Source organism: Vigna unguiculata, chromosome 11, assembly GCF_037176805.1.
Source record: "Vigna unguiculata cultivar grain cowpea cultivar isolate G323 ecotype 2 chromosome 11, ASM3717680v1, whole genome shotgun sequence".
Taxonomy (NCBI): Eukaryota; Viridiplantae; Streptophyta; class Magnoliopsida; order Fabales; family Fabaceae; genus Vigna; species Vigna unguiculata.
This window is the reverse complement of record NC_140802.1, coordinates 42763988-42790934: the sequence shown is the minus strand read 5'-3', so window position 1 is coordinate 42790934 and position 26947 is coordinate 42763988. Positions and strand designations below refer to the sequence as shown.

The 26947-nt window shown below is 30.5% G+C and overlaps 3 protein-coding genes and 1 long non-coding RNA gene across 6 annotated transcripts; 2 read left to right on the top strand and 2 right to left on the bottom strand.

Moving 5' to 3' along the window:
• The first annotated feature begins 235 nt into the window (after positions 1 to 235).
• Positions 236 to 4151, top strand: LOC114169032 (protein DETOXIFICATION 42-like). 3 transcript variants are annotated; one of them, XM_028054045.2, is made up of 15 exons: positions 241 to 375; positions 609 to 671; positions 820 to 933; positions 1340 to 1461; positions 1543 to 1758; positions 1841 to 2004; positions 2084 to 2219; positions 2320 to 2416; positions 2526 to 2626; positions 2808 to 2971; positions 3063 to 3134; positions 3216 to 3332; positions 3414 to 3509; positions 3699 to 3820; positions 3907 to 4151. In XM_028054045.2, the coding sequence occupies exons 3-15, from the start codon at positions 857 to 859 to the stop codon at positions 3947 to 3949; spliced, it is 1527 nt and encodes a 508-aa protein (XP_027909846.1). In that variant the 5' UTR covers positions 241 to 375; positions 609 to 671; positions 820 to 856; the 3' UTR covers positions 3950 to 4151. The 3 variants fall into 3 exon arrangements, with proteins under 3 accessions (XP_027909847.1, XP_027909846.1, XP_027909845.1); XM_028054046.2 differs by lacking the exon at positions 609 to 671 and having other exon boundaries at positions 236 to 375; XM_028054044.2 differs by lacking the exon at positions 241 to 375 and having other exon boundaries at positions 398 to 671.
• Positions 4152 to 5577: 1426 nt separating this feature from the next.
• On the bottom strand, positions 5578 to 7252 carry LOC114168263 (uncharacterized). The gene is made up of 3 exons (XR_003600649.2): positions 7034 to 7252; positions 6861 to 6925; positions 5578 to 5822 (listed from the first exon to the last, which is right to left on the bottom strand). It is a non-coding gene; the product is annotated as an uncharacterized LOC114168263 (long non-coding RNA).
• A 3396-nt stretch (positions 7253 to 10648) lies between these two features.
• On the bottom strand, positions 10649 to 14477 carry LOC114170647 (serine/threonine-protein kinase BSK5). Its single transcript, XM_028056170.2, has 10 exons — positions 13996 to 14477; positions 13667 to 13890; positions 13429 to 13564; positions 13089 to 13222; positions 12907 to 13012; positions 12716 to 12801; positions 12319 to 12507; positions 11997 to 12161; positions 11375 to 11488; positions 10649 to 11077 (listed from the first exon to the last, which is right to left on the bottom strand). Exons 1-10 carry the CDS (start codon positions 14075 to 14077, stop codon positions 10835 to 10837), a joined length of 1479 nt encoding a protein of 492 aa, XP_027911971.2. The 5' UTR covers positions 14078 to 14477; the 3' UTR covers positions 10649 to 10834.
• Positions 14478 to 23163: 8686 nt separating this feature from the next.
• On the top strand, positions 23164 to 23877 carry LOC114170529 (18.5 kDa class I heat shock protein-like). The gene has a single exon (XM_028056025.2). The coding sequence runs from the start codon at positions 23267 to 23269 to the stop codon at positions 23702 to 23704; it is 438 nt and encodes a 145-aa protein (XP_027911826.1). The 5' UTR covers positions 23164 to 23266; the 3' UTR covers positions 23705 to 23877.
• Positions 23878 to 26947: the final 3070 nt, after the last annotated feature.

The window sequence follows — 26947 nt, the reverse complement described above, 5'->3', positions numbered from 1 at the left end:
CTAACAACATTCATGATGACGATCAAACAGCAGAAAATTTGGTGTTTGCAGCAAGTTGGCAGTAAGAAGAAAACAAGAGAATTGTGAAAGCAGACGTAATGCACTTGCACATAGCTCCAAGATACCATCACGGAAGTTCAACAGAGGAGTGTCAGGTTGTGACTTAAGTTTGGTTCTTGGATTTTCTCATTTCTACAACTAATAAGTGAATTTTGTTCAGATCACTGATTCCTTCTGACATTATAAAAGGGTGTGTGTGTGTGTGAATTCTCAGTATAAACTTTTTAGATACCAAAAGTAAAAGAATCACGGAAGCTTTGCTGGGGAACGTGGTTGTGTCACTGTCCTCTCTCTTTCGTTTTTTTCCTCAAAAGGGTAGTGATTTTCTTCTGCGGTTTTGTTCTATCTTTGGTGTTACTGCCACCTATGCACTTCAAACGTTTTTGTTCTGTTCAGGAGTTCATTCTCTTTCTTCTTCTCCTACTCTTCCTACCCATGTTCGCATCAAAATTCTGTTGTGGAGTTAATGATGGGAACATATATTTCAATGATAACATTGATGTTGTTTTAGCAAATAGAATCTGAAAAGCAATTGCTTTCACTCTCAGGTTTCTTAGTTTAAAGCTGTTTCAGAGGAAATTTCGTTTGAACTTCCTCTGAAAGTGAGATAGGTAACACTTCTCTTTTTAAACCGTTTTGCTATGCAGAAACCACCTTAATTCTGACATCACATCAAGCAACCCCAACAGAAAACTAAAATGACACTGCATTTCTACGTATCTTTTTTATGACCTGAATTTCTCTGCTACTTTTGTTCAGTGATTTCTTGAGAAGCACGTTTGGCACCGTAGATAAGATGGCTGACAAAGATAGCGTTTATGCACCAGAAAATAAGAGGAGAGCTCCAATTTTCAGTTTCTTTAAAGATGCTAGGTAGGATTTAATAGCATTTCAAATGAGTAAATTTAGATACTTTTTTTGAGAAGTTCTCTCCCAGTTCAAATAATTTATGTACCTTAATTTAGAAAATCTAAACGAATGGAGTGACCATTTTTAGATACATAAATTGTTATTAATGGTTGGAAAAATTATATTTCTTGTATCTTTTTGTTTCCTTTTATTCTATCTGCTTTTGTTTTTATATCTTTCTCCTTCTTTTCCCCTTGTGTACAAGGAAAGTATCTTCTTTTGTTTTCCAGAAAAAGCCAAAACTTTCGGCAAAATGTTTAGTCTGTTCATTCAAAAAAATACACAGTTCTGATTTTAGTTTGTCATTCTAAATAGTTGTTCTGTTACACTCCTAGTTCTGATGCAGTTTCTGATTTTCATCTCAATGCAGACTAGTTTTCAAATATGACAGTCTTGGTTGTGAAATATTATCAATTGCATTGCCTTCAGCACTGGCTTTGATAGCTGACCCTGTTGCTTCACTGGTTGACACAGCATTTATTGGTCAAATAGGTATTTTTCTTCTACTTTACCAGCTTTGAGCTCAGCACAGACATGGCTATCTATTGTTGAATTATTGGTTCATACCTACAGGTCCAGTGGAGCTTGCAGCTGTAGGGGTGGCCATAGCACTCTTCAATCAGATATCAAGAATTGCAATATTCCCACTTGTCAGTGTCACTACCTCTTTTGTGGCAGAGGAAGATACCCTTTCTGGAGACACTCCTCAAGAAGTAGAGAAGAATGAATGGTTGGAGGCAGCTCCAATTATGGATGCTGAAATAAAAGAACTAATACCACTTAACATAGGTATCTTCTGGAGTGACGTGTTATTGCTGCACAGAAGAAAAAATGTTTTATACATGGCACATTTTAACCCTTCTTTTTTCAGATTTGACTGCTATTGACTGTAATATAGCTAAGTTTGAGCATAAGAGAAGGCAAATCCCTTCTGCTTCTTCAGCATTACTAATCGGTGGCATTCTTGGCATCATCCAAACAGTGTTCCTCATATCTGCTGCAAAACCTTTATTGAACTTCATGGGAGTAACCTCAGTAAGTGCTTCATTGAAATATTGAGAATGTTTCTTTTAGTTTTTCAGTAGTTGCTAATTAGTACATAATATTTATACAGGACTCTCTTATGCTACACCATGCACATAAGTACCTGACATTGAGGTCCCTTGGTGCTCCTGCTGTTCTTCTCTCTTTAGCAATGCAGGGAATCTTCCGAGGATTTAAAGACACTAGAACACCTTTATATGCCACATGTATGCCTTAACAGAATTGTATTGTTACATTTTTGAGTGTAGCAATAGCAATATCTTTCTGTTATCTGATTCTAATGACTCTTTCTCTTATGTGGTCTAGTGGCAGGAGATTTGACCAATGTAGCACTTGATCCTTTATTCATATTTGTTTTTCGGTTGGGGGTCAGTGGTGCAGCTATTGCTCATGTCATATCTCAGTAAGTCTTATTTCATCGCACTGATTAAACTGCTACTCAAATATGGATGAATCTGCAAACACCTTTTGGCCTAAGTCATCTCTTATTTTCTAATTATCTGGGAATTTAGGTACCTAATGTCACTTATACTCCTGTGGTGCTTGATGGAAAAAGTTGATCTTATACCACCAAGCATCAAGCATTTACAATTTCATCGATTCCTTAAAAATGGTAATGATTTATTTTGCCAGACCAAAACCTTGAAAAGGGAATGGCATGTACAATTATTTGTTGCTTCTGAGATTTCTTTCTACCTTACTCTTATCTTTCCTTTTGCATTCAAGTTGACTCTTTTACTATTAAATGTTTGACACTACATTTGTGCTTTCCTGTTTCCATTTTTGTCATCCAGGTTTTCTGCTATTTGTAAGAGTAATTGCTGTGACATTCTGTGTGACACTGGCAGCATCATTAGCTGCACGCAAGGGACCAACATCCATGGCTGCATTTCAAGTCTGTCTGCAGATTTGGTTAGCAGTGTCCCTTCTTGCTGACGGTCTCGCTGTTGCTGCACAGGTTAGACACAACCACACCGTCCATTGATCATGCATGTTTCTTTCATAACAAAACCTTCATAACTTCTATTATGATATCATGCTTTTTTCAGGCTATTCTTGCAGGTGCATTTGCAAACAAGGACTATGAGAAGGCCGAAGCAACTGCATATCGAGTATTACAGGTTCTTCACAATGTGAAAATATTTCCCTATCTTTGTGCCAGAAATTGATTACCTGCAATTTAACAAGCAATTGTACTGCAGCTGGGTTTGGTTCTGGGGTTTGCTCTTGCATTCATTCTTGGAATAGGACTGCTTCTTGGAGCTAAACTATTTACCAGAGATGTTCATGTCCTTCACCTCATCAGAATTGGAATCCCGGTAACTTAAGCTCAAATCACTACCTTATCTTTTCAGCTCCAAAACGGTGAAACTCAAATTCATAATGATTATCTTGATCAGTTTGTAGCAGCCACTCAACCCCTCAACGCTTTGGCATTTGTATTTGATGGAATCAACTTCGGGGCATCTGATTTTGCATATTCAGCCATTTCTTTGGTGGGTATTGGGTATTTTTCTTTCATGTTACAATAGATTGTAATGCACTACTTCTTATAAACAATGCAGGTTCAATATTCAAAACTGTTTCATACTATTGTATGGTATTAAGTAAGTATGAACCAAAGAATCGCTAGAATAGAAACTGATTTTTTTTTCCTCGTTATGATCTTCTTTTCACTTTCACAGGTTGTGGTGGCAATTTCCAGCATAATTTGTCTGCTTTTTTTATCATCTGTTGGCGGTTTCATAGGAATTTGGGTTGCTTTAACAATCTATATGGCTCTTAGAGCAATTGTGGGCATTCTGAGGTAATAATTCACTTGTTATTTTTTCTTCTTCTTAGTTTTCCTATTCTTACAACATTGATGAATTAAAGTGAATCACGTTGTTGCAGGGTTGGAACTGGATCAGGACCCTGGAAGATGATTAGGAGCTAACAGTGACAGCACCAACCCATCATCATAGTTTTGATATACTTTCAGTGTGCCTGGTGGATTATTTGAAATGCTGTGTTTGAGCTTCAGAATAAGTGCAGAACATAAAGAAATATACCGAATAAGAAAAACATATAAACAATAAGTTTCATTCACAAAGCTTGTCTTCTTTATTTATTTTATTAATTATTTTTCTTTATATTTATCTCCTAATTGTATTATTTTAATGACACTTAAAAATAAGGTATTTCTTTTTATAAAGAAGTGACACTTAAAAAAAGAAACAGAAAATATAATAAATTGGATAATTAAAGTGCCTGTTTAACAATTATATTATAATAATATGATAATATTAACGGATTATTGATGTTAAATAAAATAGTTCAATGTTATGTGTTCAAATGATCATTGGTCAAGAAAGTTGACTAATATTAAAGCAAAGTCCTTTTAGAAAATCACAAAAAGAATTCTATATTTCACTTTTTCCGGAACGTGAGAATATAAACTTGTTGCTCTTACATTGAGCGTGAATCAACATGAATAAAAACACTTTAGTTGCGTTGGATTTCTAATTCAATCACACAAAAAAATTGGAAAATGAATTCATAAAAGAAAGGAGGTATTATAGCAAATATACTATTTTTACAACTAAGCTATATTAATCTTTAACCTTTTATATTTTGGAGAGTTTTTTTTATATTTATATATAAATTAAAAATAATATACTTCTATGTCATAAGAATAAATATGTTCTCAATTGAATATTTTTAATATTCTCTCTATTATTTTAAAGTGCATCTCAATCATCCATCCCAAACTACATTTTTTAGTATACTTAATTACGGCAAGAACTTCCTTTGAATTTTCATATTTATATTTATTTCTAAATTATATTTTAATACTTATAGAAATAAAATGATGTTTGAAAAAACCATGTCTATGTAATTTTATTAAAATTTATGTTGTGAATTAAAGACATCAATCAAACAAAATTAAGCATCGAAACGTAGCATTAATTGTAAGAGTATAATAAATTTAAGCTTAAATAAGTTTCAATTCTATCATAAATTCTTCGTTTATTTTTAATTGGGTTTTTGTTAAGAAATTTCGAAATATTGAATATTCAAAGTTTTTGTATTTTTTAATTCAATCATTTAATTTCTTTATCAATTGAATAATATGATTATTATTTTGTCTTGTTGTCTTTCTTCTTTTATGTGTTGTAAAAACATATGAAGTTTTGTAATTAATGTAAAATAATATTGAAATAATAAAAGTTAGTTGTAGTTTTACATCGATTTCAATATTATTTTCTAATTATAAATGCAATATTATTTTCTATATATAAATAACTTGAAGACAATAAGAAGTAAAATGACGAAACAAAATGCGAGTAATATATTTTAATTAAAAAAATAAAAATTATTTAATTGAGCAATTTAATTTATATTTTGAATATCTAGTAAGTAAAATAATATTTAACAGAAATTTAATTGAAAATTTTAAATTTAAGAAAAAAATCAATATAACTAATCATACATTATGTTTTTAAAGTACACTAAAATATTATTTTTTTTTTGATAATTAAAATATTAGTTGTAACATCCCATTTAATAGTTTTTCACACTATCAAATAAAACATTATATTATGATTAATCACAGCAGATAGTAAAGAAAACAGCATTAGGGAATACACAGTTGATACAGTCATCCAAAAACGTATCCTGTAAATTTGTGATGAAGGACATAGGTATTTAAATACAAACTAAAACATCCCAAAACCACATGGCGTCTACTCCATGCGCCCTACCACGGAACTACTCATCGATCACTCAGCTCCTGCTAGAGGGAGGAACATCATCAACTGGACTCGGCCCTGCTCACACCAACAGTGGGTGATCATGGCAAGGAGAAACATAAAGGAAGCAAACATGAACAATCAGGGTGAGTAAACTGATATTTGAGGGAAAAACATACAATTCATATTTAAAACATCAATCACAAACGTGCCGCAATTATACATAAAATTCTAGACTCGATATCCGGATTGTGTAAGCGACATTGGAGCTCTTGGTGGCTTGCACCTGTGAAGGTTTCCAAACTCTGCAGAGTTTGGACACAAGGGGTTATCACCCAACCTCTCACAGAGTAAATCCCCTTCGCGTCTAAGGCTCTATCGAGTCCAAAGACTAGGATCTCCTGCTACTCCTCACGACATAATCCATTCTACTCTACGTGAGCGTGAATGATTATTGGAGTTTCAGGATACCAACCAATACGGATTCCTCATGTTCTTACACACACTAACAACTCTTATGAATTTCCCTTGAAACTCCATCATGACCCAATTTCTCATCTTTCACAGATCATAAATTTTTACTAAGTTTATAGCACATTTCAAGCATACAGGATAGCATCTACACATAATTACAACACTTTATATCAATTCCCTCATTAAAACAGAATCCCAAGCCATCCAATGTAGGAACCCTCGCCCAAGCTAGAAAATCCGGCCTAGGCTAGAGACCGTCTCGCTCAGGCGAGTCCACCTCGCCTAGGCGAGGCTCTAACAGTGGCAAAAATTTAAAACCTGGGCGAACTCTCGCTCAGGCTAGGCTGGTTCGCTCAGACGAGAGCAACTCTCGCTTAGGCGACTCCAGCTCGCCTAGGCGAGACTTCGCGCAAGAACAGGGGTACTTTCCTTAATAGTCTCGCTCAGGCGAGAGTCACTCGCCCAGGCGAGAATATCAGTTTTCAAGCATGTTCTTACATGCAGGAGTATGGATTCATCCCCAAATCATCAACAAACAATCATCACGCAATTAAATCATCAATCGACTAATTATACATGCAATTCAGACTGACCAAGACATAATCTAACTGAATTGGGTAAAAGTTCGTTGACTCCCCTTACCTTTGGAATTTCCACTAGGATTGACTCCTCAACCAAAGAGAATACCTCAACTCCAACCTAAAGCACTGAATTTTAATTGCAAATGGTGAGAACAGGTTCTACTATCATCCAAAATGCTGGAATTTCTTAGAATTCGAAAATCGGAATGTGAGGGGGGATACAAGTTAACTTACGCGTAGGAAAAGGGAGACTCAGCTTGAGAGAAGTGACTCTGATCTTGCTTCAACCCCAAATTCTGCAACAGGGAAGAGGATTAAGCCTATGCAGCAAAATTTAGGGTGAATTTGGTGGAGAGAAGGCAGAGAAAGAGTAAGGGAAGAAGGGGTGTTAGAGAGAGGGAGTGGATTCTGTGTTTTGGTGAAGTGGTGGCAGAAAGGGTTCTCACATTAGTTACAAATAATTTCTTTCTGCACAGATGCTTATAAATTATTTTATTTAAATAATACATCAATAAAATAAAAAGCGACACAGATAGCCCATTATGTTTTGATCAAAACATGGTGGGAACTTCTTTCTGTACATCCAGTTACTTATTTGTATTTAAAAAGAAAATTAAATTCTCATTTTATCCTTCATTTAAAATAACTAATTTTTCTCTCTCACTCAAATATCAAATATCAAAATTTGAAATTTTAATTTTTTTTTATCGGATGTCGACATTCATTTATATATATATATATATATATATATATATATATATATATATATATATATATATATATATATATTCAATATATATGTATAAAGTTTTTTTTCTTTTATTTTTACAATTAATTTTCTTAAACTTTATTTTTCTTTCAACTTTTCAATTTACTTTTATATAATATATAAAAGATAAATAAAACTCTGAAAAAAATAAATTTTAAAACTTACTATTTTAACAAAAAAATGAAATAAATTAAATATATATATATATATATATATGATATTAAAATCTACTTTTATATTTATATATATATAGAATGTTATCGGTATATAAAAATATGTATTATATATATATATATATATATATATATATATATATATATATATATACTTATTTTTTCATTTTTTATTCTTCAATTTACATTGAATTTGAATCTTTCATTTTTATCTTTTTAAAGTTTATTCATATTTTAATATTTTAATATTTATAACTTTAAAATTATAAATATTATTTTTTTTAAAGTGTTAATCGGATTATAACATCCGGTTAACATATGAAAACTTATGTTAATTTTTTAATTTATATTAATTTAAATATTTAATGTTTTTAATTAAATTTAAATTTATATAAATTAAATATAATTCATTTTACATTAATTTATATAAATATATAAAAAATATATATCAATATTTAATACTTAGTTTTAAAAAATATTTTTTTAAAATTTGTTAACCAGATATCAAATCCGGTTAATGTATATAAAATTATTTTATTATTTTAATTTTTATTAATTTAAATATTTAATATTTTTTATTAAAGAAATAGTTAAATAAATAAAATATAATTTACTTTATATTAATTCATATAAATATTAAAAAAATTATTATATTAAAATTTATTAATTTTAATTCTAAAAAAATATTTTTTAAATGTTAACCATATTTCCACATTTGTTTAACATTTGTAAAATTATGTTATTTTTTTAATTTATGTAAATTTAAATATTTAATCATTTTTATTAAATAAAAAATTAAACAAATAAAATATAATTTATGTTATATTAATTTATATAAATATTTTTAAGTATATAATATTAATATTTATTATTTTTAATTTATAAGAAACATTTTTCAAAAAATTGTTAAAATTACACAAATCAAGAATTGAAAAAAAAGGAAATCGGATGTCGACATCCGTTCTGAAATCTCTCAACCGGATGTCGACATCCGTAATGCTGTAGTTCAGAATCCACATCTGTAGTCAGATATTCAAAATGCGTGACTCAGATGTCGATATCCGTAATTGTTGAGTTAGCAAACCATATCCGTAAACATTATATCAAAATGTGTGAACCAGATGTTGACCTCCACAATACAACATCCTAAACCACATGTCGACATTCGCAATGGTTGAGTTACCAAATCCACATCATCAACATTATTTCAAAACGCGTGAATCAGATATCAACATCCGCAATTCAAAATCCTGAATCAGACCTCGACATTAATGACATTTATTTGGAGTGCAAAGGTGGGCTGATGTATAAAATAGTGGAGAAAGAAAATTTACTGTTTACTTTTACTGTGGAAGGCAAAGTAGAAAATAAAAACTCTTTCGGAAAGTAGAAATTAAAAACTTTTTGGGAGAAATCATTTGGGGTGCCCCAAACATGTTAGCATGATGGCCTTATAATACGGCCCAATAGGGTTCATTTCAGAACCGAAAACGCTTAATTTTATCTATTTCTGTAATCCTTTCTTGGTACCTGAATTTTATAGGCTGAGAAGGTAGAGATTCAAGGTTCTCAGAAAAGACTTGCACCATTTTGAGATTGAGGAATTAAATCTGCATCTTTAGGTAACAAGCGAGGTTTGATTCTAGTAATTCATCCTTTTTTGTGATATTTTTTTTTTCTTTTCTAATTCAGCAACATTAAATATGAAAAAATAGGCCCTGGGACAAAAATTGGTTCAGTTGGTCAATATGGAATGCCTTACATGAATCCTTCACATGTTTTTTCGCGTTTGTCAGTTGGCTCTGACATTGAATAATTTTCCTTTTACAGACTTTGTGCTCTGCTGATACATTTGTCATAGTCTGACTCAAAATCTATACTTATTATCATCTTCGCACAGTGAATCTCTTCACGCATTTTTTTTGTTTCTGAATTTGTATTTTAGCTTCAACTATTATTGTATATTTAACAGACACCAGAAACCTGTTGAACCAGTGAGCATCATAAACCAACCCAGGCAATAATTGATATGTAACAGTTTATAGGTTACACTGTTTAGTGATATCCTAAGAACTTTTCTTTTAATTTCGTATCATGATTTATGTTGTGTCAAGGAGGAAAAAAATGTATGTTTATTTCACAATTACCAAGACAGTTTTTTTTTTTAATTGATGGTTCTTCAGCAGGGCTATCATGTGCACCTGTTTTGTTTCTCACATTCATGATAATGTGTCCAACATAGTAGAAAAGCTTTGAAACTCGAGCCTTATTTTTTCGTGTTTATAGCTAGATACTACATGCTTGAGCGTAGGGTTAATCGAATACTTAGCAAGGTCTTTCTTTTGGTTTAGAAAGGGAGATTAGTTACCCTTCGTCAATTTTATTCTTCAATTTTCTAATCATAACTTCTGTTAAGGCGAGTGGATAATGTTTCATATATATTATTATCATAGTAATATAATGCTTTCTTCGTGCTACAATTCTCTATTGTTTTTAAATGTGTTCTGAATGGACTAATATATACTAATCTACCACCAAAACATTTTTTGTGTTGAGCTATGTTTATTAGAATGTTACTGATTTCATAATAAAAAACATTTTAGTTCTGATGCATAATTCTGCTACAAGCTCAAATCACCCGTGTGAATAGAGAATGATCTTGGGTGAAAGTGTGAAAACTAAAATGAGCCATCACCTTGTTTGAAACTTCTGAGAAATATGGTATATATAATCCAAGTTATACAATTATTCATCATTAGACATCATATCAGATAAAAATATACCAGTATGTAGTGTGCTGGTTACTAGTTACTGACAAATTACGAATAGTGGGTGATGGGGTGAATCAAATACTAATATTTACTTGTTCGTGAATTTGTTAAGTATTTAGATTGAAAATAGGACATCTTTAAGGAGAACGTGAGCAATGAGATTCACATCATTGGACCAAAAATACAAGAGAATGCAGGGAGGCCATAGAGTCATGGTTGGAGTCTAAAAAGCATATATAAATTACATACAACTAACAGTGATATGTAAAAATTTCGCTTGATCAATGAGAGGAAGTAGAAGAGAGAAAAAGACTATACAGTTTCAGTTTCTATACTTCCTGGTTTCCAGTGTTGTTCCATCTTTAAGACTTTCCTGTGCATCATTGTCCATGCCAAGGCTGAAGAGAGCAGCTGCTTGAAGATAGTATGCAGTGGGCCAGGTTGGAGATATTGATTGAGCATGCATGGCATCTCCAAGTGCCTCTTGAGCCATGTCATTCATCAGATAGCATAAGCAGCGTCTGGCATACACGGTAGGTGATACCATGGTTCCACCATCGATGAACTACACACAGAACAAGAATACTGAAACTCGGTCTAGCAAAAAGAAAGTTGGCATGCATATCCATCAACTATAGATGAACCTCCCTCTTCTTGCAACTTTGAAGATGTACAGTATGATTTTAAATTGCCCCAAACATTAATTTTCCAAGGTTTTGGATGAATCCAAAGTACCCTCCTTTATAGTACCAAAATTGTAATAGCCAAAACATTCAATCTAGAAAAGCAACTGTTGGTAGATATGCCAGTAAATACTTCATTAACAGAGTAATCATTAGTCTTGCATTTCTAGCTGACTTACTTGTGTATAGCAGTCAATGGCTGTAGAGAAGTCTCTAGCATGGAAAGCAGAATCGCCTTGCTTCTTAGAATTTAGAGTATCTTGTATTTGATTTGTCCACATTTGAAAGGAAAGCTGTGACAACATGAAAGTAGACAAAATACAAATCCATTATACAAGGGAGGTCCAGCTCTGCTATGAACTACAAAAGAATTAGCAAAAAACACTTCGTTTGTCATACTACAGAATTTGTTCTTCTAAAGTGGTGGCATTGGAAAAGCAGAACCAAATCCAGAATTTGTTTGTCATACTACAGAATTTGTTTCTCTAAAATGGTGGCATTGGAAAAGAAGAACCAAAACCAGAATCTGTTTGTCATACTACAGAATTTGTTTCTCTAAAATGGTGGCATTGGAAAAGCAGAACCAGAACCAGAAGATGGCATTAGAATGAAGAAATGCAAAAGGGAAACTGTCATGGATATGAAAGGTTTACAACGCGATGTCTGTAGTTACCCATGACCAATGTCAAACAACTAGATCTGCATCAAGCAGGTTTCAAAATTGTGTAGACAAAAATGGAGGGCCCCTATACTCGCTGAATAAAAGTCTAAGCAGAGAAAGAAACAGAACCTATGAATTACCTCATTAGCAACATCTTCATCATCCTTGTAGCCCACTTTATCCAAAATCTCATGTACTGCAGTCAGATCTCTTCTGGAACAAGCGTCACCAAAAGGTGTTAATGAAACTGTTTCCTTTGATGACAGGCTCCGATCTGGTATGCCCATCAAAACATATGACGGTACCTGCAAAGTACCACAAGCTTCAAACCAAATACATTGCTACGATTCCAAATGCCTTCATTGATATATAAATATCAGCCAAGTAAATTTTGATCCTTGATTGAATTGATAGAATAACTTGACAAAAAAAGAAAAGCAGGAGGGAAGAAGAAGGGCATACCGAAGTTTCTTTCTGAAGAGGGGTGAGAGCAGTCACAAGCGATTTAACATTTGGTCTCTCACGAGGTTCATATTGCAAACAACGCGAAGCTAATCTCACTAACTCAGTCCCATCATCATTTGAAAAATGACCTTCCAAACATGAGTCCATCAGCAACAGAAAATTTTTGCCTCGTATAAGATCAAGTGCCTGCATGTAAAGGGGTTAGTTAATATACCTCTTTATTTATGAAACACCATATAGAATATAATCATTTTAAACCAAACCAAAAATGATGTTACTGCAAATCTGGTAAAATCCAACCGTAAAGAGCTGACATTGTAAAGGTCAAAGTTTACTATAAACACAATGCCACCTTAAATTAAAATGAACACGAAATTGGAAAGAGGGAATGTACATGACTCGGTGGGATATGCTTTCCACTGAGAAGATCAAGCAATAGGGTACCAAAACTGTAAACTACACTTTCAGCAGTGATCCTTCCTGCCACATTTGAAAAACCATAGGAAAAACCAGAAGGCACGAAATTAACAAAAAGGTCCTTTAGCCCCAAATAATACAATATTAACAACGAAAAGGCTATATTACCTGTTCTCAAGTACTCTGGAGGTGTGAAGGCTAAATTTGTACTATAGCTTCTGCCATCCCTACTGTTTTTCATGAGTCCAAAACAAGAGAGTCTAGGGTTGCCTTCCTGTCCACCAATGGTACCACATAAGTTGTCAAAACATAACGAAAGAGGAACAAAAAGAGGTTAAAAGATGAAGCACCTGATCAAACAAAATTCTATAAGCATTAAGATCATGGTACAATGCTCTTCCTTTACTCCTGCAGTATTCCAAAGCTTGAGCTAAATACAAGGCCACCCTCAGCCTCATTGCCCATTTCATAGGCTGGGCTTCCCCTGCCAGAGCAGTTCATTCAAGTCACGAAATGAGTCAGATTTCAGAGAAGACATCACTCAAATTTTAATCTTGATGTAGCTTCTAAAGCAAAATATTGAAAATGCAAAAGGGGTTTAACTAAGTGACATCAAGATTAGATCTTCTCTTCCGTTGATTGCAGAATAAATATAAAACATATAAAAGATAAAATAAACGGAAAACTCACAATGAAAAAGGTGTTTAGAGAGAGTTTCATTGGGCATGAACTCTGCAACAAGCAATCTCTCTTCTCCCTCGCAGCAACACCCAACCAAGTTAGCCAATCTTTCATTCCTGAGCTGCCCCACAGCACGTGCCTCCTCCTGAAAGGTCCAACCAAACAAGACACCAAAATCAGACATAAAATTCCACTCACACCACACTGGGCAAAAAAAAAAGCAAAAATCAGAAGCAGTGGCACGAACTAGGAATTGTCGAGAATCAGGCCAAGCAGACTTATTGAAGCGCTTCACAGCCACCGTCCTATCGTCCTCAAGCCTCCCTTTGTAGACAACATTTGGAGCTTTCTCACCGTGTTCCGAGACAATGTTGTCTGGTGAGAATCCTGAGGTGGCAACTCTGAGCTGATCCAAACTGTACTCACTGAACCCTCCCCAAGGATCCTTCTCATTCTTCTTCTCATCATCATCTGTACCCACAAATCAAAAACAAAAATAAAGTTAGCATTAAAATTAAAAATACCTCCTTGGTTTTGTTTTAGTGTGTCCCCAGTGAAGTGGAAAAGCAAAGTCACCATTATCAGATAAATCATGGAGGTTTGATTTGACATGGGAAGGCCACCAGCAGAGAGAGAATTTAGAGCAACGAGCTCCCATCGGAGAGAGTGCAATCACAGCAACAGTGAGAGCAAGAGAGAGAATAAGAACAACAGCAACAGCAACAACTCTTACAACTCTTGATGTGTCAGTTTAATGGAAGAAGAAGAAGAAGAAGAGAAGAAGAAGAAGGGGTTAGAGAGAAGAAAGATAAAATTAAAAAAGGGGAATTTAAGAGGAGTGTGGCATGGAAGGGATAAAAGAAAGGAGAAAGCTGTGTTTGGGAAGAGAGAAAGTTGGGTGGGAAAAAAAATGGGTTTTTTGGGATCCAAAGGTTTTATTTTTTCTTTGGTGAGTGTTTGCTGCGGTGGTGCTGCTCCTGCTGCTGCAGTGAATCAATGATATCAGTCACCTCTTCTCTTCATCATTCCTCCTTTCTTCTCACACACCTTTGCACTTCCTTGCTTTTACCCTTTTCAATTATTATTTTCATTATTATTAGTCTCTAACATTTTTACTTTTTAAGGTTTCTTCCTTTTGGATGCAGACACAACACAACCATACATATAAAAAAAAAAAAACTCTTCTACAAGATGGGTTTCATGTTAAATTAAAATAATAAAATATAAGTCATTCTTATAAAACATGAATAATCACTATAATCAATACTTTTTATTTGATATATCCCTATGTACTTTTGAAAACAATTTTACCCAAATTTACTCTGGTAAACTTCTCCAAATAACTTATAAAATAAGTTATTGTTAATTATATTATAAATTAAACAAACAGTTAAAAAGTACAATAAATAGTTTTTTCAAAAATATATCAAGCAAATTCACTCTTTAACTATGCCTTAGAAACTTGGTCCTGTTTTAGTTTCAATATCAATTGAATGACAAAAATAATATTAATTTACGGTATGAGTTTTATTTTTGTAATAAATATTAAACAACATTATAATTTATGATAATTTATGAAAGATGGTAAGTAATTTTTTTAATTCAAATTTATTGAATAATAAAATTGTTTGATATAAAGGAAAATATTTATTATTATTTATATAAGTGATGATTCTTTTATTATCCAAGAGATTTTTAATGAAAATAATTAAATTATTTATAATTTATTTATATTAGAAAAAATGTATAAGAGACCTATATTAAACCTAATATTTAAGTAAAAATTTAGTGATAGACATTGATGTTATCAATAACATGATTATATTTAGAAAATAAAAATATTTTAAGTTTATTTTATTTTATTAAAAAATTAAATGATACTATATCAACCATTTTCGTTGATTTAATGATTTACTATACACTTCTTTTTTTGTGTAACTTTTTTTTATCAGATTTTGAATTTTTTTATAAAAATTTAAAGTTAATTTTACAATTTAGTTAAACCGGTTACTGATCTTAAATTAATGTTACTTTATAAATAATTTATTTATAAAGTAACATTTATATGGACCATCGTAGTTGTTTCACATTTAAAGGACATCACCAAGATTTAAAACTTATGTATCACTACAAGCATACATTGTTTGTGTTTTAACAATCATTTTCTTAAACTAACTGATTCTAACCAATAAAGTCTTAAACTTGGATGTCTAATATTTAATTCTTAAAATAAAAAATAATAACTTTTTTATTATTAACAGTTTTATCAATTTACGTCTAATTACTTTTAAAGGATGCAAAGTTACCAACTAACTTTATTAAAAACAATAGAAATACAGTTATATTTAACATAGTTATTTTTTATTTATTTTTAATGAAATTAACACATATGTTAATAATGGATTTTATTCTAAACTCCCTCTTACATTGTAAAGGATTTAACCATTATTAACTACTGGTATTTTTATTATTCTTTTACCATGACAACTTTTTCAAGATAGATATTTAATTGATCACTTTTACTATAATCTGGTTTATTATATTTTTATTTATAAAATTCAAAAATTGACGTAATGTAGATTTTATTTTTTTCTCTTGATGAATATAAACGATATGGAATTTTTTATATTTTATATATTTTATTTGAAAAAACATGGAAAAGGATATATCAAAATTTTGAAAGGGAATGTAAAATTAAGTATAAGTATTATCACAATATTAATGTCTTATAGATAAAAATGAGAATGTAAGGGTCACCATCAAAGTAAAAACATTAGTTGCATAACCCATTATATCTTATTACAGATACTTAGGTACATTTATTGTTGCCCTAATAATTATGTAGTCACTTTCAACATTCCCCTGTCTTATATACAGTAGTGTCACAAGGATTGAGAAGTTTCATTAATTTGATTAGTGACGTTATATTTCTTATCAATTTATATTATGCTTTTAGTGTGGTCTTTATAATTATAGCATGTGGTTAATTAAACATCCCTAATTAAAACATCTCTGTTTTCAATAAAAGAGTCCAAACAAGTTAATATTCAATCTAAATATCAATGAATTTTGTAAAGCTATAATTAATAATGGCAATTACCTACTAGATGATCTATCGATGCACATTTTTTAAACGTTACAACATCGTTAAATTAAAAATTATCATAAATGGCAAATTCATATTTAAATTTTGATTACACATATTAATAATTTTTTAATTAATAACTTGAGTATCTCCCTCCCCAATTTGTTAAGTCACCTCACTCATGTGTAGATGACAAATATGATATATAAAGTTAAAATATGTGTAGATATAAAATATATATACTAAAGTATAATGAATATGAGTATTTTTACGACATTATCATGATATTTAATGCGTGGATATCTATTATTATTAATGAATATTTAAGGCTTTTTTTTAAAATTTAAATAACCAAAATAAAAGTATTATGAAATAATCGTTTAAAATTTCATTTTATATATTTTATCTTTTATCTAGAGTATGAAATTGAAATTATTTTATAAAATATTGATTTTTTTTAATTTTTATATTGTAGTGCATCTTATTTAAATTTGTTTTTAAAAAAATAATTTAATTTCAAATTAAAAAATAAAATAAAATATAGAAACATTTGCAGATATTAATACTCACGTGTATAAAAAAATCGTGGAATTGTTCTACAAATATCCTTTGAATAACCGGATAGGTAATTAGAAAAAATAATTTAAATATTTATTTTTAAACAATTTTGAGTGTAAAATAAACAAATCATTTACATAAAAGATTAAAATATAATAGTGACTTTAACTATTTTTTATGAGAATATTAATATTTTAAATTTAAGTTTTTAAAAATAATATTATTAAAATCAATCACAATATATAGTATAATATTCGTTTTAGAGTTACTTATCTCTTAATAAACATATAATTAAACAAAGAGAAAACGATATACATTATCTCTTTCGATTCCTAAATCTTGAAGTGTGAAGATTTATTTTCGTAGATATCAAAATAATAATATCATTATTGTTAAGAAGTGAATTATTATTATTAAATTAAATATTAACGGGTAATTTAATAAAAAATACGATTATATGAAATAATAAAGTTAACAAATATCAAATTTATAGAACAGACATGATTATAATATTATTTTAAGAATAATTTTAAATCTAATTTAATTGTATAAAATTAATTTATAAGATAGATGTGTATTTATTATAAAATTTTTAATTTTTATTGTTATTATTATTTATTTATTATATACAGTATTATTTATATTAGACAATTTCACACTATTATCAAACATCTCATTGTTATCCTGTTCAATGAAATTAATATTCGAAATATATTGAATTTATTAATAATGTATTATGTTTATTTAATATATATATATATATATATATATATATATATATATATATATATATATATATATATTATACACGAGAACATTTTGTTTTTCAAGACATCGTTGATGTACCACCAAACTCCGAAGACAGAACCACTTTGATTTGACCCAAGTTATAAAATATCTTTTTCTTTATCTCTAGCTATTTATTACTAAGTAATTAAGGTCCGAAAAATGGTTAAATTAAATTTAAATAAAACTAATTTTATCTCGAAAGCAGTTCAACTGAAATAAACTATATAATCATTTATGCAGAGGTAAAACACTGCATTGCAAATCAAGTTAAAAGAATTTCTTGAACTACCTTAATCACTTGACTATCATAAATAAACTCATTTTAAAATGTTTTCAATTTCAAATACTACGTTTTAGTTTATAAAGTTTTATTTAACATCAATTCCGTTTTTATAGACTAAATAAAAGAAGAAGTCTAAAATTTTCTTTTACGTATTACACTGTTTGATCTCATATCCTGTTTAACTTTATCTAGCTCGTGAGTTTTATTTTATTTTGAAAAAAAAAACCATATTTCCACTAATAATTTATAAATTGTGAAAGCAAACGAAAGTGTTGTGTCTCCAATGAGACAGAAGTGGCCGTAGTTTTCTTTTGTTGGCTTTGGTTGCTGATTCTCGATGGATTATGATAGTTAATTAAGACATGATTCAGTTAAAACTAGTCATTATGTCACTTTCATGCACAATTTTTTTTTTTCAGTTTATCATTGATGAGAATCACGTGTGAGATTCTAACTTTGGTATTCATTGAAAATATATAAATGAAAAAAGTAAATACTATTTAAAAAGTTATTTATAAATTTATTGTTTTAAGATTTTATATTAATTGTTTTATGTGAAATCAGATCAGTGTTTGATAAATGTTGTGTGCGGTGTATGATATTTCTTCTCAAACATTGTTAGAAATAATCAAAGTGTGAGTTAAAAATATTACATTAAATATAGTAGACAAAGTTAAACACTGTATAAGAATAAAGATCAATAACACTATTGTCTTAATATTTTGAAATAAAAATTGTGTTGAATGTCTTATATGGTAATACTAATGTTATATATATATATATATATATATATATATATATTTATATATCAACCATAATCTCTCAATGATTATAATCATGACCCATATGCCATAAAAATATAACCTATCAAATATGTAAAATAAGATCATCAATTACAAAATTATATATATTTACAGGAATTAAACAAAGAGGTATTTAATAATAGATATTTATTTATATGGCAATTAAAATAATAATTAGTGAGCATTATTAATTGGTGGAGAAAAGGCATTGTGCTTTATTTTTATCTGGACAGGACATCCTGATCCAGCTATAACATTTCTCATAATTGTTGATAAGTGGTGGAACATTTGACACCAATGGTCCCTTATTTTTCTTTTAACACCTCCACTAATAATGCACCTCTTTGGGGAGACACACCCCTACATGGTTAAGCAAAAAATCTTCCATCAAAACCTCTTTTCTTCATCACTTTCCACCTCTCACTCCCACGCATCATTCACACAATAAACAAAACTACCTTGCAAGCAACCCTCTGCATCATTCACAGTTTTTAATAAAACTTCCCAAGATTTCACCTCTCGGATTTGCCACAGAAATCTCCAACATGCCTCTGAACAAAATCCTGCACCTTTCGGATTAGTCTAGGAAAAAGGAATCTCTGTTGTTTTTTTCACAGATCCAAACCCACGTGTTCACATCATAAAAACAGCTCATGTTATTTATTCGTATAAATATGATCGAGTAGATAGATTTTTTTTCATAAAATTGCTTTAAAAGTAATGATTATAAGTTGGAGTTGTGGATACATAAATGTATAAGGTGACAATCGGTATAAATGAAAATGTAAAGTTTGATATATAAAGCTGTGTAAAATCCAGAGATGTAACAGGTTTACACAAGAATAGTTTGATTTGATGGACATAGGATTTATGAGTAAAAACTATGAAAAGGTGGGAAGTTTTGTGAAAGGTGTGGATGCAGGAATTGATAGTGAGGTAAATGAGAGTGTGGAGAAAAAAGTACAGAGGCATGTGTAATACCAATGATGTCTTGGTTTGACGCGAGTGTGGTGAAATTTGAGTCTTTGTCATTGAAAGGGAAGGACATAGGACATGCCATGTTATTAATGCAAATTAATACAAATGGTAAAAACACCGGTAGCTTTTCATACCAAAGTATAAATCAAGAAAGGCATGTGATGTACAAACCATGCATATGTATGCTTGCAACACCAAGACAGTTCAAATGTAAACCCCTCATCTTTGAAAAAACTTTCATATCATAAAATAATTTCATAATATAAGTGAATACAAATTCTAATTTATCTTTCATAATAATAAGAGAATAATGATGATAAAATAAAGAATAAATGTTTTTGTCCGATTAAGAACATGCTTATTCACTCTATTCCCGTAATAAAGAAACATATTTTCATTTATGAACTCATATAGAGAGTATAAATGTTAACAACAAGTCTTTCTTGATGAATACTCTTTAATATTACTTGTTTTGAATAATACATAAACTAGTTATAGAATGACAACCTCCAAGCGCAATCTCAAAGCGTAATCTCCAATTTTCAATTACAAATTATTCTCCAAGCTCAATTTCCTCTCTTCGCAAATCTTAATTGATGAATAAGAACCTCCACCACCTAAGAACCTTAATTTTTTCCTTTCTCACCAACCCTAATTTTTCCCTATCTCTCGACCACTCGAATGCCCAATTTCAGTTTTTCACTCAAGGATAACTCTCACTGCAGTAAACCCTCAATTCAAACTTTTTAATTTTTTTTACTTAACTATGTTTTATCTTTTTACGTGATTTATTTTCTTTTATTTTCCTAAAATATAACTAACGAAACACTATGTCAACGTGTGTCATCATATATTAAAAAATTTGACACGTAATTCAAACAGTTTCACTGTGTCACTGTGCCGCTAACAATTTTAACATTGTTTGTCAAAAGGACTCGATTGAATGCAATTTTACAAAAATGAGGACCAAATTGACCAAACAACGAAAATATGGACCAAATTGAATAATTTTGACAAAAATAGGGACCAAATGTATATTTAAGCCTAGATCCTTTTTTTTCACGACCCTTCAACTACAAACATTGAATACAACTACTACCAAATCATAACTAATGAACTTACATGTCATAATCATTACTAAAATCACTCTTAACCTTTGCAATCCCCTAACATAATTAATATAACATCTTATTATTATATGCAACTACTCACATATTTAAGTTTATCTAATAGTAAATTTGATTTTTAAACTTAATAGTTTGAAAAAACTCATCAATTCACATTATTTATTGTCATTCTTAAATAATGAAAAATAATCATCCTGAAGATATATAGGGAAAGAGTCTTTTTAATAATAATTTCGTAAGAAACATGAATAAAATAAGGGAGATACAATACCAGTCAAATATGAGTCCAATCAATATAAGAGATTATCATCACACCCAACTCAAAACAGTAAGATAATGGATTTATGAGTCTTCGTTCTTACATGATACTCAATTTTATTATTTTTATTTAATGTGAAATTTAAACTCGATTTCCAACACTAATAATAATTTAGACTCATTTAATCTAAATTAAAATAAACAATATATTATCACCATATTTCCGAAAAAAAAAAGAGATTATTTACTATTTGTTCCATTTCACAACAGTAGGATTTTGATCACGTAAGCCAAAACGTTTTTCTTTATCCAATTTCTAAAATTGTCTTCTTAAAAACGAAATGTAATACACGTGTTCAGACTCTACACGTGTGTGATCTAACATCAATTTTTATATCATTGATTATTAGAATTGGTTAATGTTTAATTTGAAGAAGTCTAGTATTGAACTAAAATCTTGAAATATTTGATATCTGGGAATAATGATTTCTTAAAAACAGTTAAACCTGATATTATGATAAACTTAATTCTGTTTTATTATTAAAAAATATAACTAGGAATATTTATGCAAGTTGTGCATATGTAAAAGAATGATGTGTTAAACATATTTTTATCCTTTAATTTCTGGTAAAAATTGAAATTATTCATTTTTTAAAAATTTTGTCTAATTTAGTTTATCAACTTTAGATATGTCAGAGTTTAATTATTTTAAGCAAAATTTGTTAAGTTTATTTGACATTTCAAACGTATTTTATGATAGTATTTGAGTTGTTTATACTGTTTGATAATTTTGTTTTCATATTAATTAAGAAACTATCATAAAACGTGTTTGAAAAGTCAAATAAACTAAATAAAATTGGATTAAAAAGACTAAATCCGTGCATTTTTAAGGTTAAATAACTAAATTGGACCAAAATTTTAGAGAGTTACTACTTTCAATCTTCGTGCAAAGTTAAAAAATCAAAAACATATTTGATTCAAAAATAATTAATACAATATTTTTATTAAAATATTTAATTTATTCTCTCATTAAATGATGTAATAGGAGTAAAATACGTGTTCTTGACAATGTTTTGAGTATAACTTTATACCCATTTTTTTATGAGAATTTTTTGTGGATAACTTAATATTGATCTTCTTACTATAATCTCAAGCCAATATTATTATAATAAGGTTTTAAATTGTGATAGCAGTTGTAGTCGCCATTGCGTTTCAATGCTGTTCGATCACGTAGTGACCAAACTTTTAAACTTTAATTGCTATGTGTTCTATGCTTAAATAAACTATTGAATTGTTAATGTATGTCGTGGACGCGATGCACACATTTGACAGTATTAACAATGTTATTTTAAAGAAATAAGAATGTTTTCATATATATAATACAATGACCGACCAATTTACAAGTTCTTCAACACATGCAAAACACGTAAAACGTTAGTATACTCAAAGAAGAAAACACTTAACTGAACACACAACGACATTCTCCAGACAAAAGAAAAGAAACATGTTGACACGCACTGATCCGAACCATAGTTTATAATAACAACAAGGATCGTAACAGCTACTATCATTTACTTTCAAATCCTTCCGTCACATATGACAAAACAAGTGCTCACCCCAATAATATGTCGGCAACATTTTTTTATCCACAAAGCAAAAAAAGATAGTTTTTTATTTTTCATTTTTTTTATTTTTTTTAAATATGCAAAATTAGACTCTTCATATATTTAACTTTAATAGGTAAATTTTATTGAATGACATACTAAAGCTATGAAGTTTAATTATTTGGTTGGCCCAATTGCTTTAGTCAGCCCGGCCCAATAACGTTATAGTTATCTCTTTGAATAAAAAAAAGGAGAAAGGATTTGTACAGTGTGCGAGGTTGGAGAAGGTAGAGAAAGGTTAAAGGTGTTAATTAGAAGCAGGTTCTAGAAGAGTGTGGTTTGAGCAGAGAGAGTGGTGGAAGATGTCGATTGTTCCGATGAACCAGGACGAGGGAAACGCCTTCAATCTCTTGGCTCAGTGGGATCCGTTCCTCGATTTTCCTCTCCCTCCATCCATCTCCAACTTCTTCCCCGGTTTCGAATTCGGATCCGGGTCGTCGGTGAAGACGCGTGTGGACTGGAGGGAGACACCCAGAGCACACCTGTGGGAGGTGGCGCTTCCCGGCTTCACCAACGAAGACGTGCTGGTGGAGCTCCAAGACGAGAGGGTGCTCCAAGTGAGCGTGGAGAGTGGGAACTTCACGACCAGGTTCAAGATCCCCGACAACGCGAACCTCGAACAACTCAAAGCCAACATGCGTCACGGGGTTCTGGTTGTAACCGTTCCCAAGGTTCACCAACCGCTTCCCCCACCGTCTAGTAGGAACATCAGGGTCGTTGAAATCGACGGCACCGACTGAACCCTTCACAAGACAACCTCAGTGAGCAAACTCTGTCTGTCTCTTCAATTTGTTCACTGTAAAAGTCCAAACGTTGTTTTTCTCGTTGTCTTTAACCATATCGTGTGGGTGTATGTGTCGGATACAACTCTGTTTTGTAAAACGTGTGCGATACCCTGCTCTGTTAAGTTAAACCAATGTAAATATTATATATATATATATATATATATATATATATATATGTATATGTATATGTATGCGCATGTTTGGAAAGTTTGGAAATGGATGCTCTATGTTTAGTACATGCTTAACATTGCAAACAAAGTTTATGAAACTGACATAGTTTTTTTCAGCGTCCTTAAATGGCTAATTTAAATTAACCTGCTGGAAGCAACAATCATAAGCCTCCAGTGGTATTAGCATACCCAAATGGTTTGTTGATTACGTTCATCAGAATTTTAGTTATTTTTATTCTGATAAACTTTTTGGACGGTGAATCCCAATGTACTAACAATAATTTCTCATTTTTCGTGATTTTATTTTTTTATATTGTCCTGATAGAAAAATGCACTTGGGTCTTGGGTCTTGTTCACTCAAAATCGTGTTTCCTGTATTGTCTCCAAATGAGGGAGTATGATACTGATATTGATAATGATGCGATACCGTATTGCATAACAAGACGGCATTGATGAACGTGTAGACTTTAGGATAAGCCTGCGTGAAAAGGCAATTGGAGAGAAGATTCTAGGTTGATGTGTATCAATTGGTTTTGTGTTTCTTCTCTGTACTTGTAGAAGAAAATTCGCATAAATGCTTGTAGTTGACTCTAATAAAAGGAAAAACATTAATTTACAACTTTCCTAACATTACAAATTTAGACCTCACTTTTAGTTATTTCCGTTTTCAAAAAAAGTTTTCTGGTCTTTTAGAAAGAGAAAAAAAAAACATACCAACGTCCCCTTGAGAGGATTTCCCTTTTCTAAAAGGGGCTTCTCTCACTCCTAAACCTTCTCTATCTCCAATAATTACCCTAATCAAAAGTATGAAACGAATTTCGATATCTGTTTCATAAATTTTCATGTTTTTTTGTGAAATAGATTTTGGAATCTGTTTTAGAAAAGTATGAAACGGATTCTGAAATCCGTTTCACAAAGAAAAATTAAAATTTGTGAAACGGATTTTGAAATTCGTTTCAGAAATGTATGAAACGGATTCAAAAAAAAATTAAAATTTGTGAAACGGATTTCAGAATCCGTTTCAGAAATGTATGAAACGAATTCTGAAATCCGTTTCACAACAAAAACATTAAAATTTGTGAAATAGATTTCGGAATCCGTTTAAGAAAAGTATGAAACGGATTTCGAAATCTGTTTCTAGAAAAAAAAATTAAAATTTGTGAAATAGATTTCGGAATCCGTTTCATACTTTTCTGAAACGGATTCTGAAATCCGTTTCACAAAAAAAAAGTATTAAAATTTGTGAAACGGATATCGAAATCTGTTTCAGAAAAATATGAAACAGATTCCGAAATCTGTTTCTAAACAAAATTAACATTAAAAATGTGATTGTCGTTGATGTCACTGAGGGAGGGTCGAAGGTAGTGTGACGAAGGAGGTTGAGCTGGGGGAGGCCCATGGAGAGGGCGGGGAAGTGGGTGGAGGAGGCGATGAGGAAGGCGAGACCTTCACCGGAGGGGCAGGAGGAAGAGGAGAGGATGGAGAAAGAGAAGTTGGAGGAGAAGGAGGCAATTGGTTTGGAGGTGAAGAAAACAGAGAGTCAAAAGGGTAATTATTGAGGGTACAGGAGAAGGTTTGGTGTATGGAGAACCCCCTTCTAAAATGAATGATGGAATAATTTTATTTGTTGAAGAGGAAATTTATAATTAATTTTTCAATGAATTTATGATCATTTGTTATTGATATGCAAGGGTTTATTTTTTTCATAAACAATTAAATTGGTTTACTTTTCTTTTTTATATTGATCACTTTTGAAAAGTCATCTAATTCTTTATATCTCAAATATTTGTTATATATGAATCGGAAGGAGTATTATATATTTGGGTTTGATTATGATGCATTAATGAATGAATTGAAAAGGAGTAAGTGTTAGTATTTGATAGGGACAAATGGTAGACAAATCTAATCCAAATTTAATGTTAATTGATATCCAAGATTTGATTTGGCTCGGTTGCACCAATGAAATCAGTGTTGCTTCATTCTTACGACTCCTAACTCCAATAATAGCGTCACAAAGATGTAGTTAGGCGCGAAGAAGAAAGGGACTCCTAAGATTGCATTGTTTGTGGTAGTGCTTTTCACTTACACCATGCAAATTTTGAGTTGTGTTAGGTGGTCTTCGACCATCTTTTCATGTTGAAAACTAAATAAAAGGTTAAATATCTTCGTGGTTTTTAAATTTAAATGTGAAATTATAATCTATCATTATTTTAAGTTTTCATATATATCTTGATACTCAAATTTAAAAAATAATACGTAAGATAGTTTTTTTTTTTAAATATTAAATAACTTTTCGACTGATATTTAAACCGAAGCATTTCAAATGTTATACATTCCTCAAATCTCAAACAACATTCTAACCTCTGTTTAACATACAAAAAGAAATATTTACGATAATTGTTTTAAGAGAATTATATTTATTATTTTTTAAAATTTAAAAATCAAATTATATCAAAATTTAAAACATGAATAAATTTTAATTTATGTCAAAGTTTAAAAATTAAAAAATATATTTAATTCTTAAAGAAAATTTAATAACAAGTCCAAATCTCAATTAAAATATTTTTTTTATGAATATGTTAATATTATGTGAGAAAAGTATATGAAATGTCAACAACATCTGATTAAAAAAAAAATTATGCATTTTTAAAATTAAAAAAATAAATTGAATCAAAATTTCTAAAAACAACTTATTTTAAATTTTATTTAAAAGAACCGTAAAATATTTAACCCTTCTTAAAATATACAAGACTGAAGGATAAGATTGTGAAAACAGTATAAAAAGATTACCCTATGCCAGCTTTAAATGTTAAAAATTTCTGCCTTCAAACTTGGTAACCTTTTACCAGCAAAAAAACCATACTCATATCTCTTGTTGTTCGCTTTATGCTATCACTAAAATGAAACAGCAAGTTTGTTTTTTCTCCTTCTTATCAACAACACACTGATCTGACCAAGTCAAACTCTTACAACTTCAACATCTGCAATGTATTTAATTCATCGTAACAAATCAAATTCATCTGTCTCG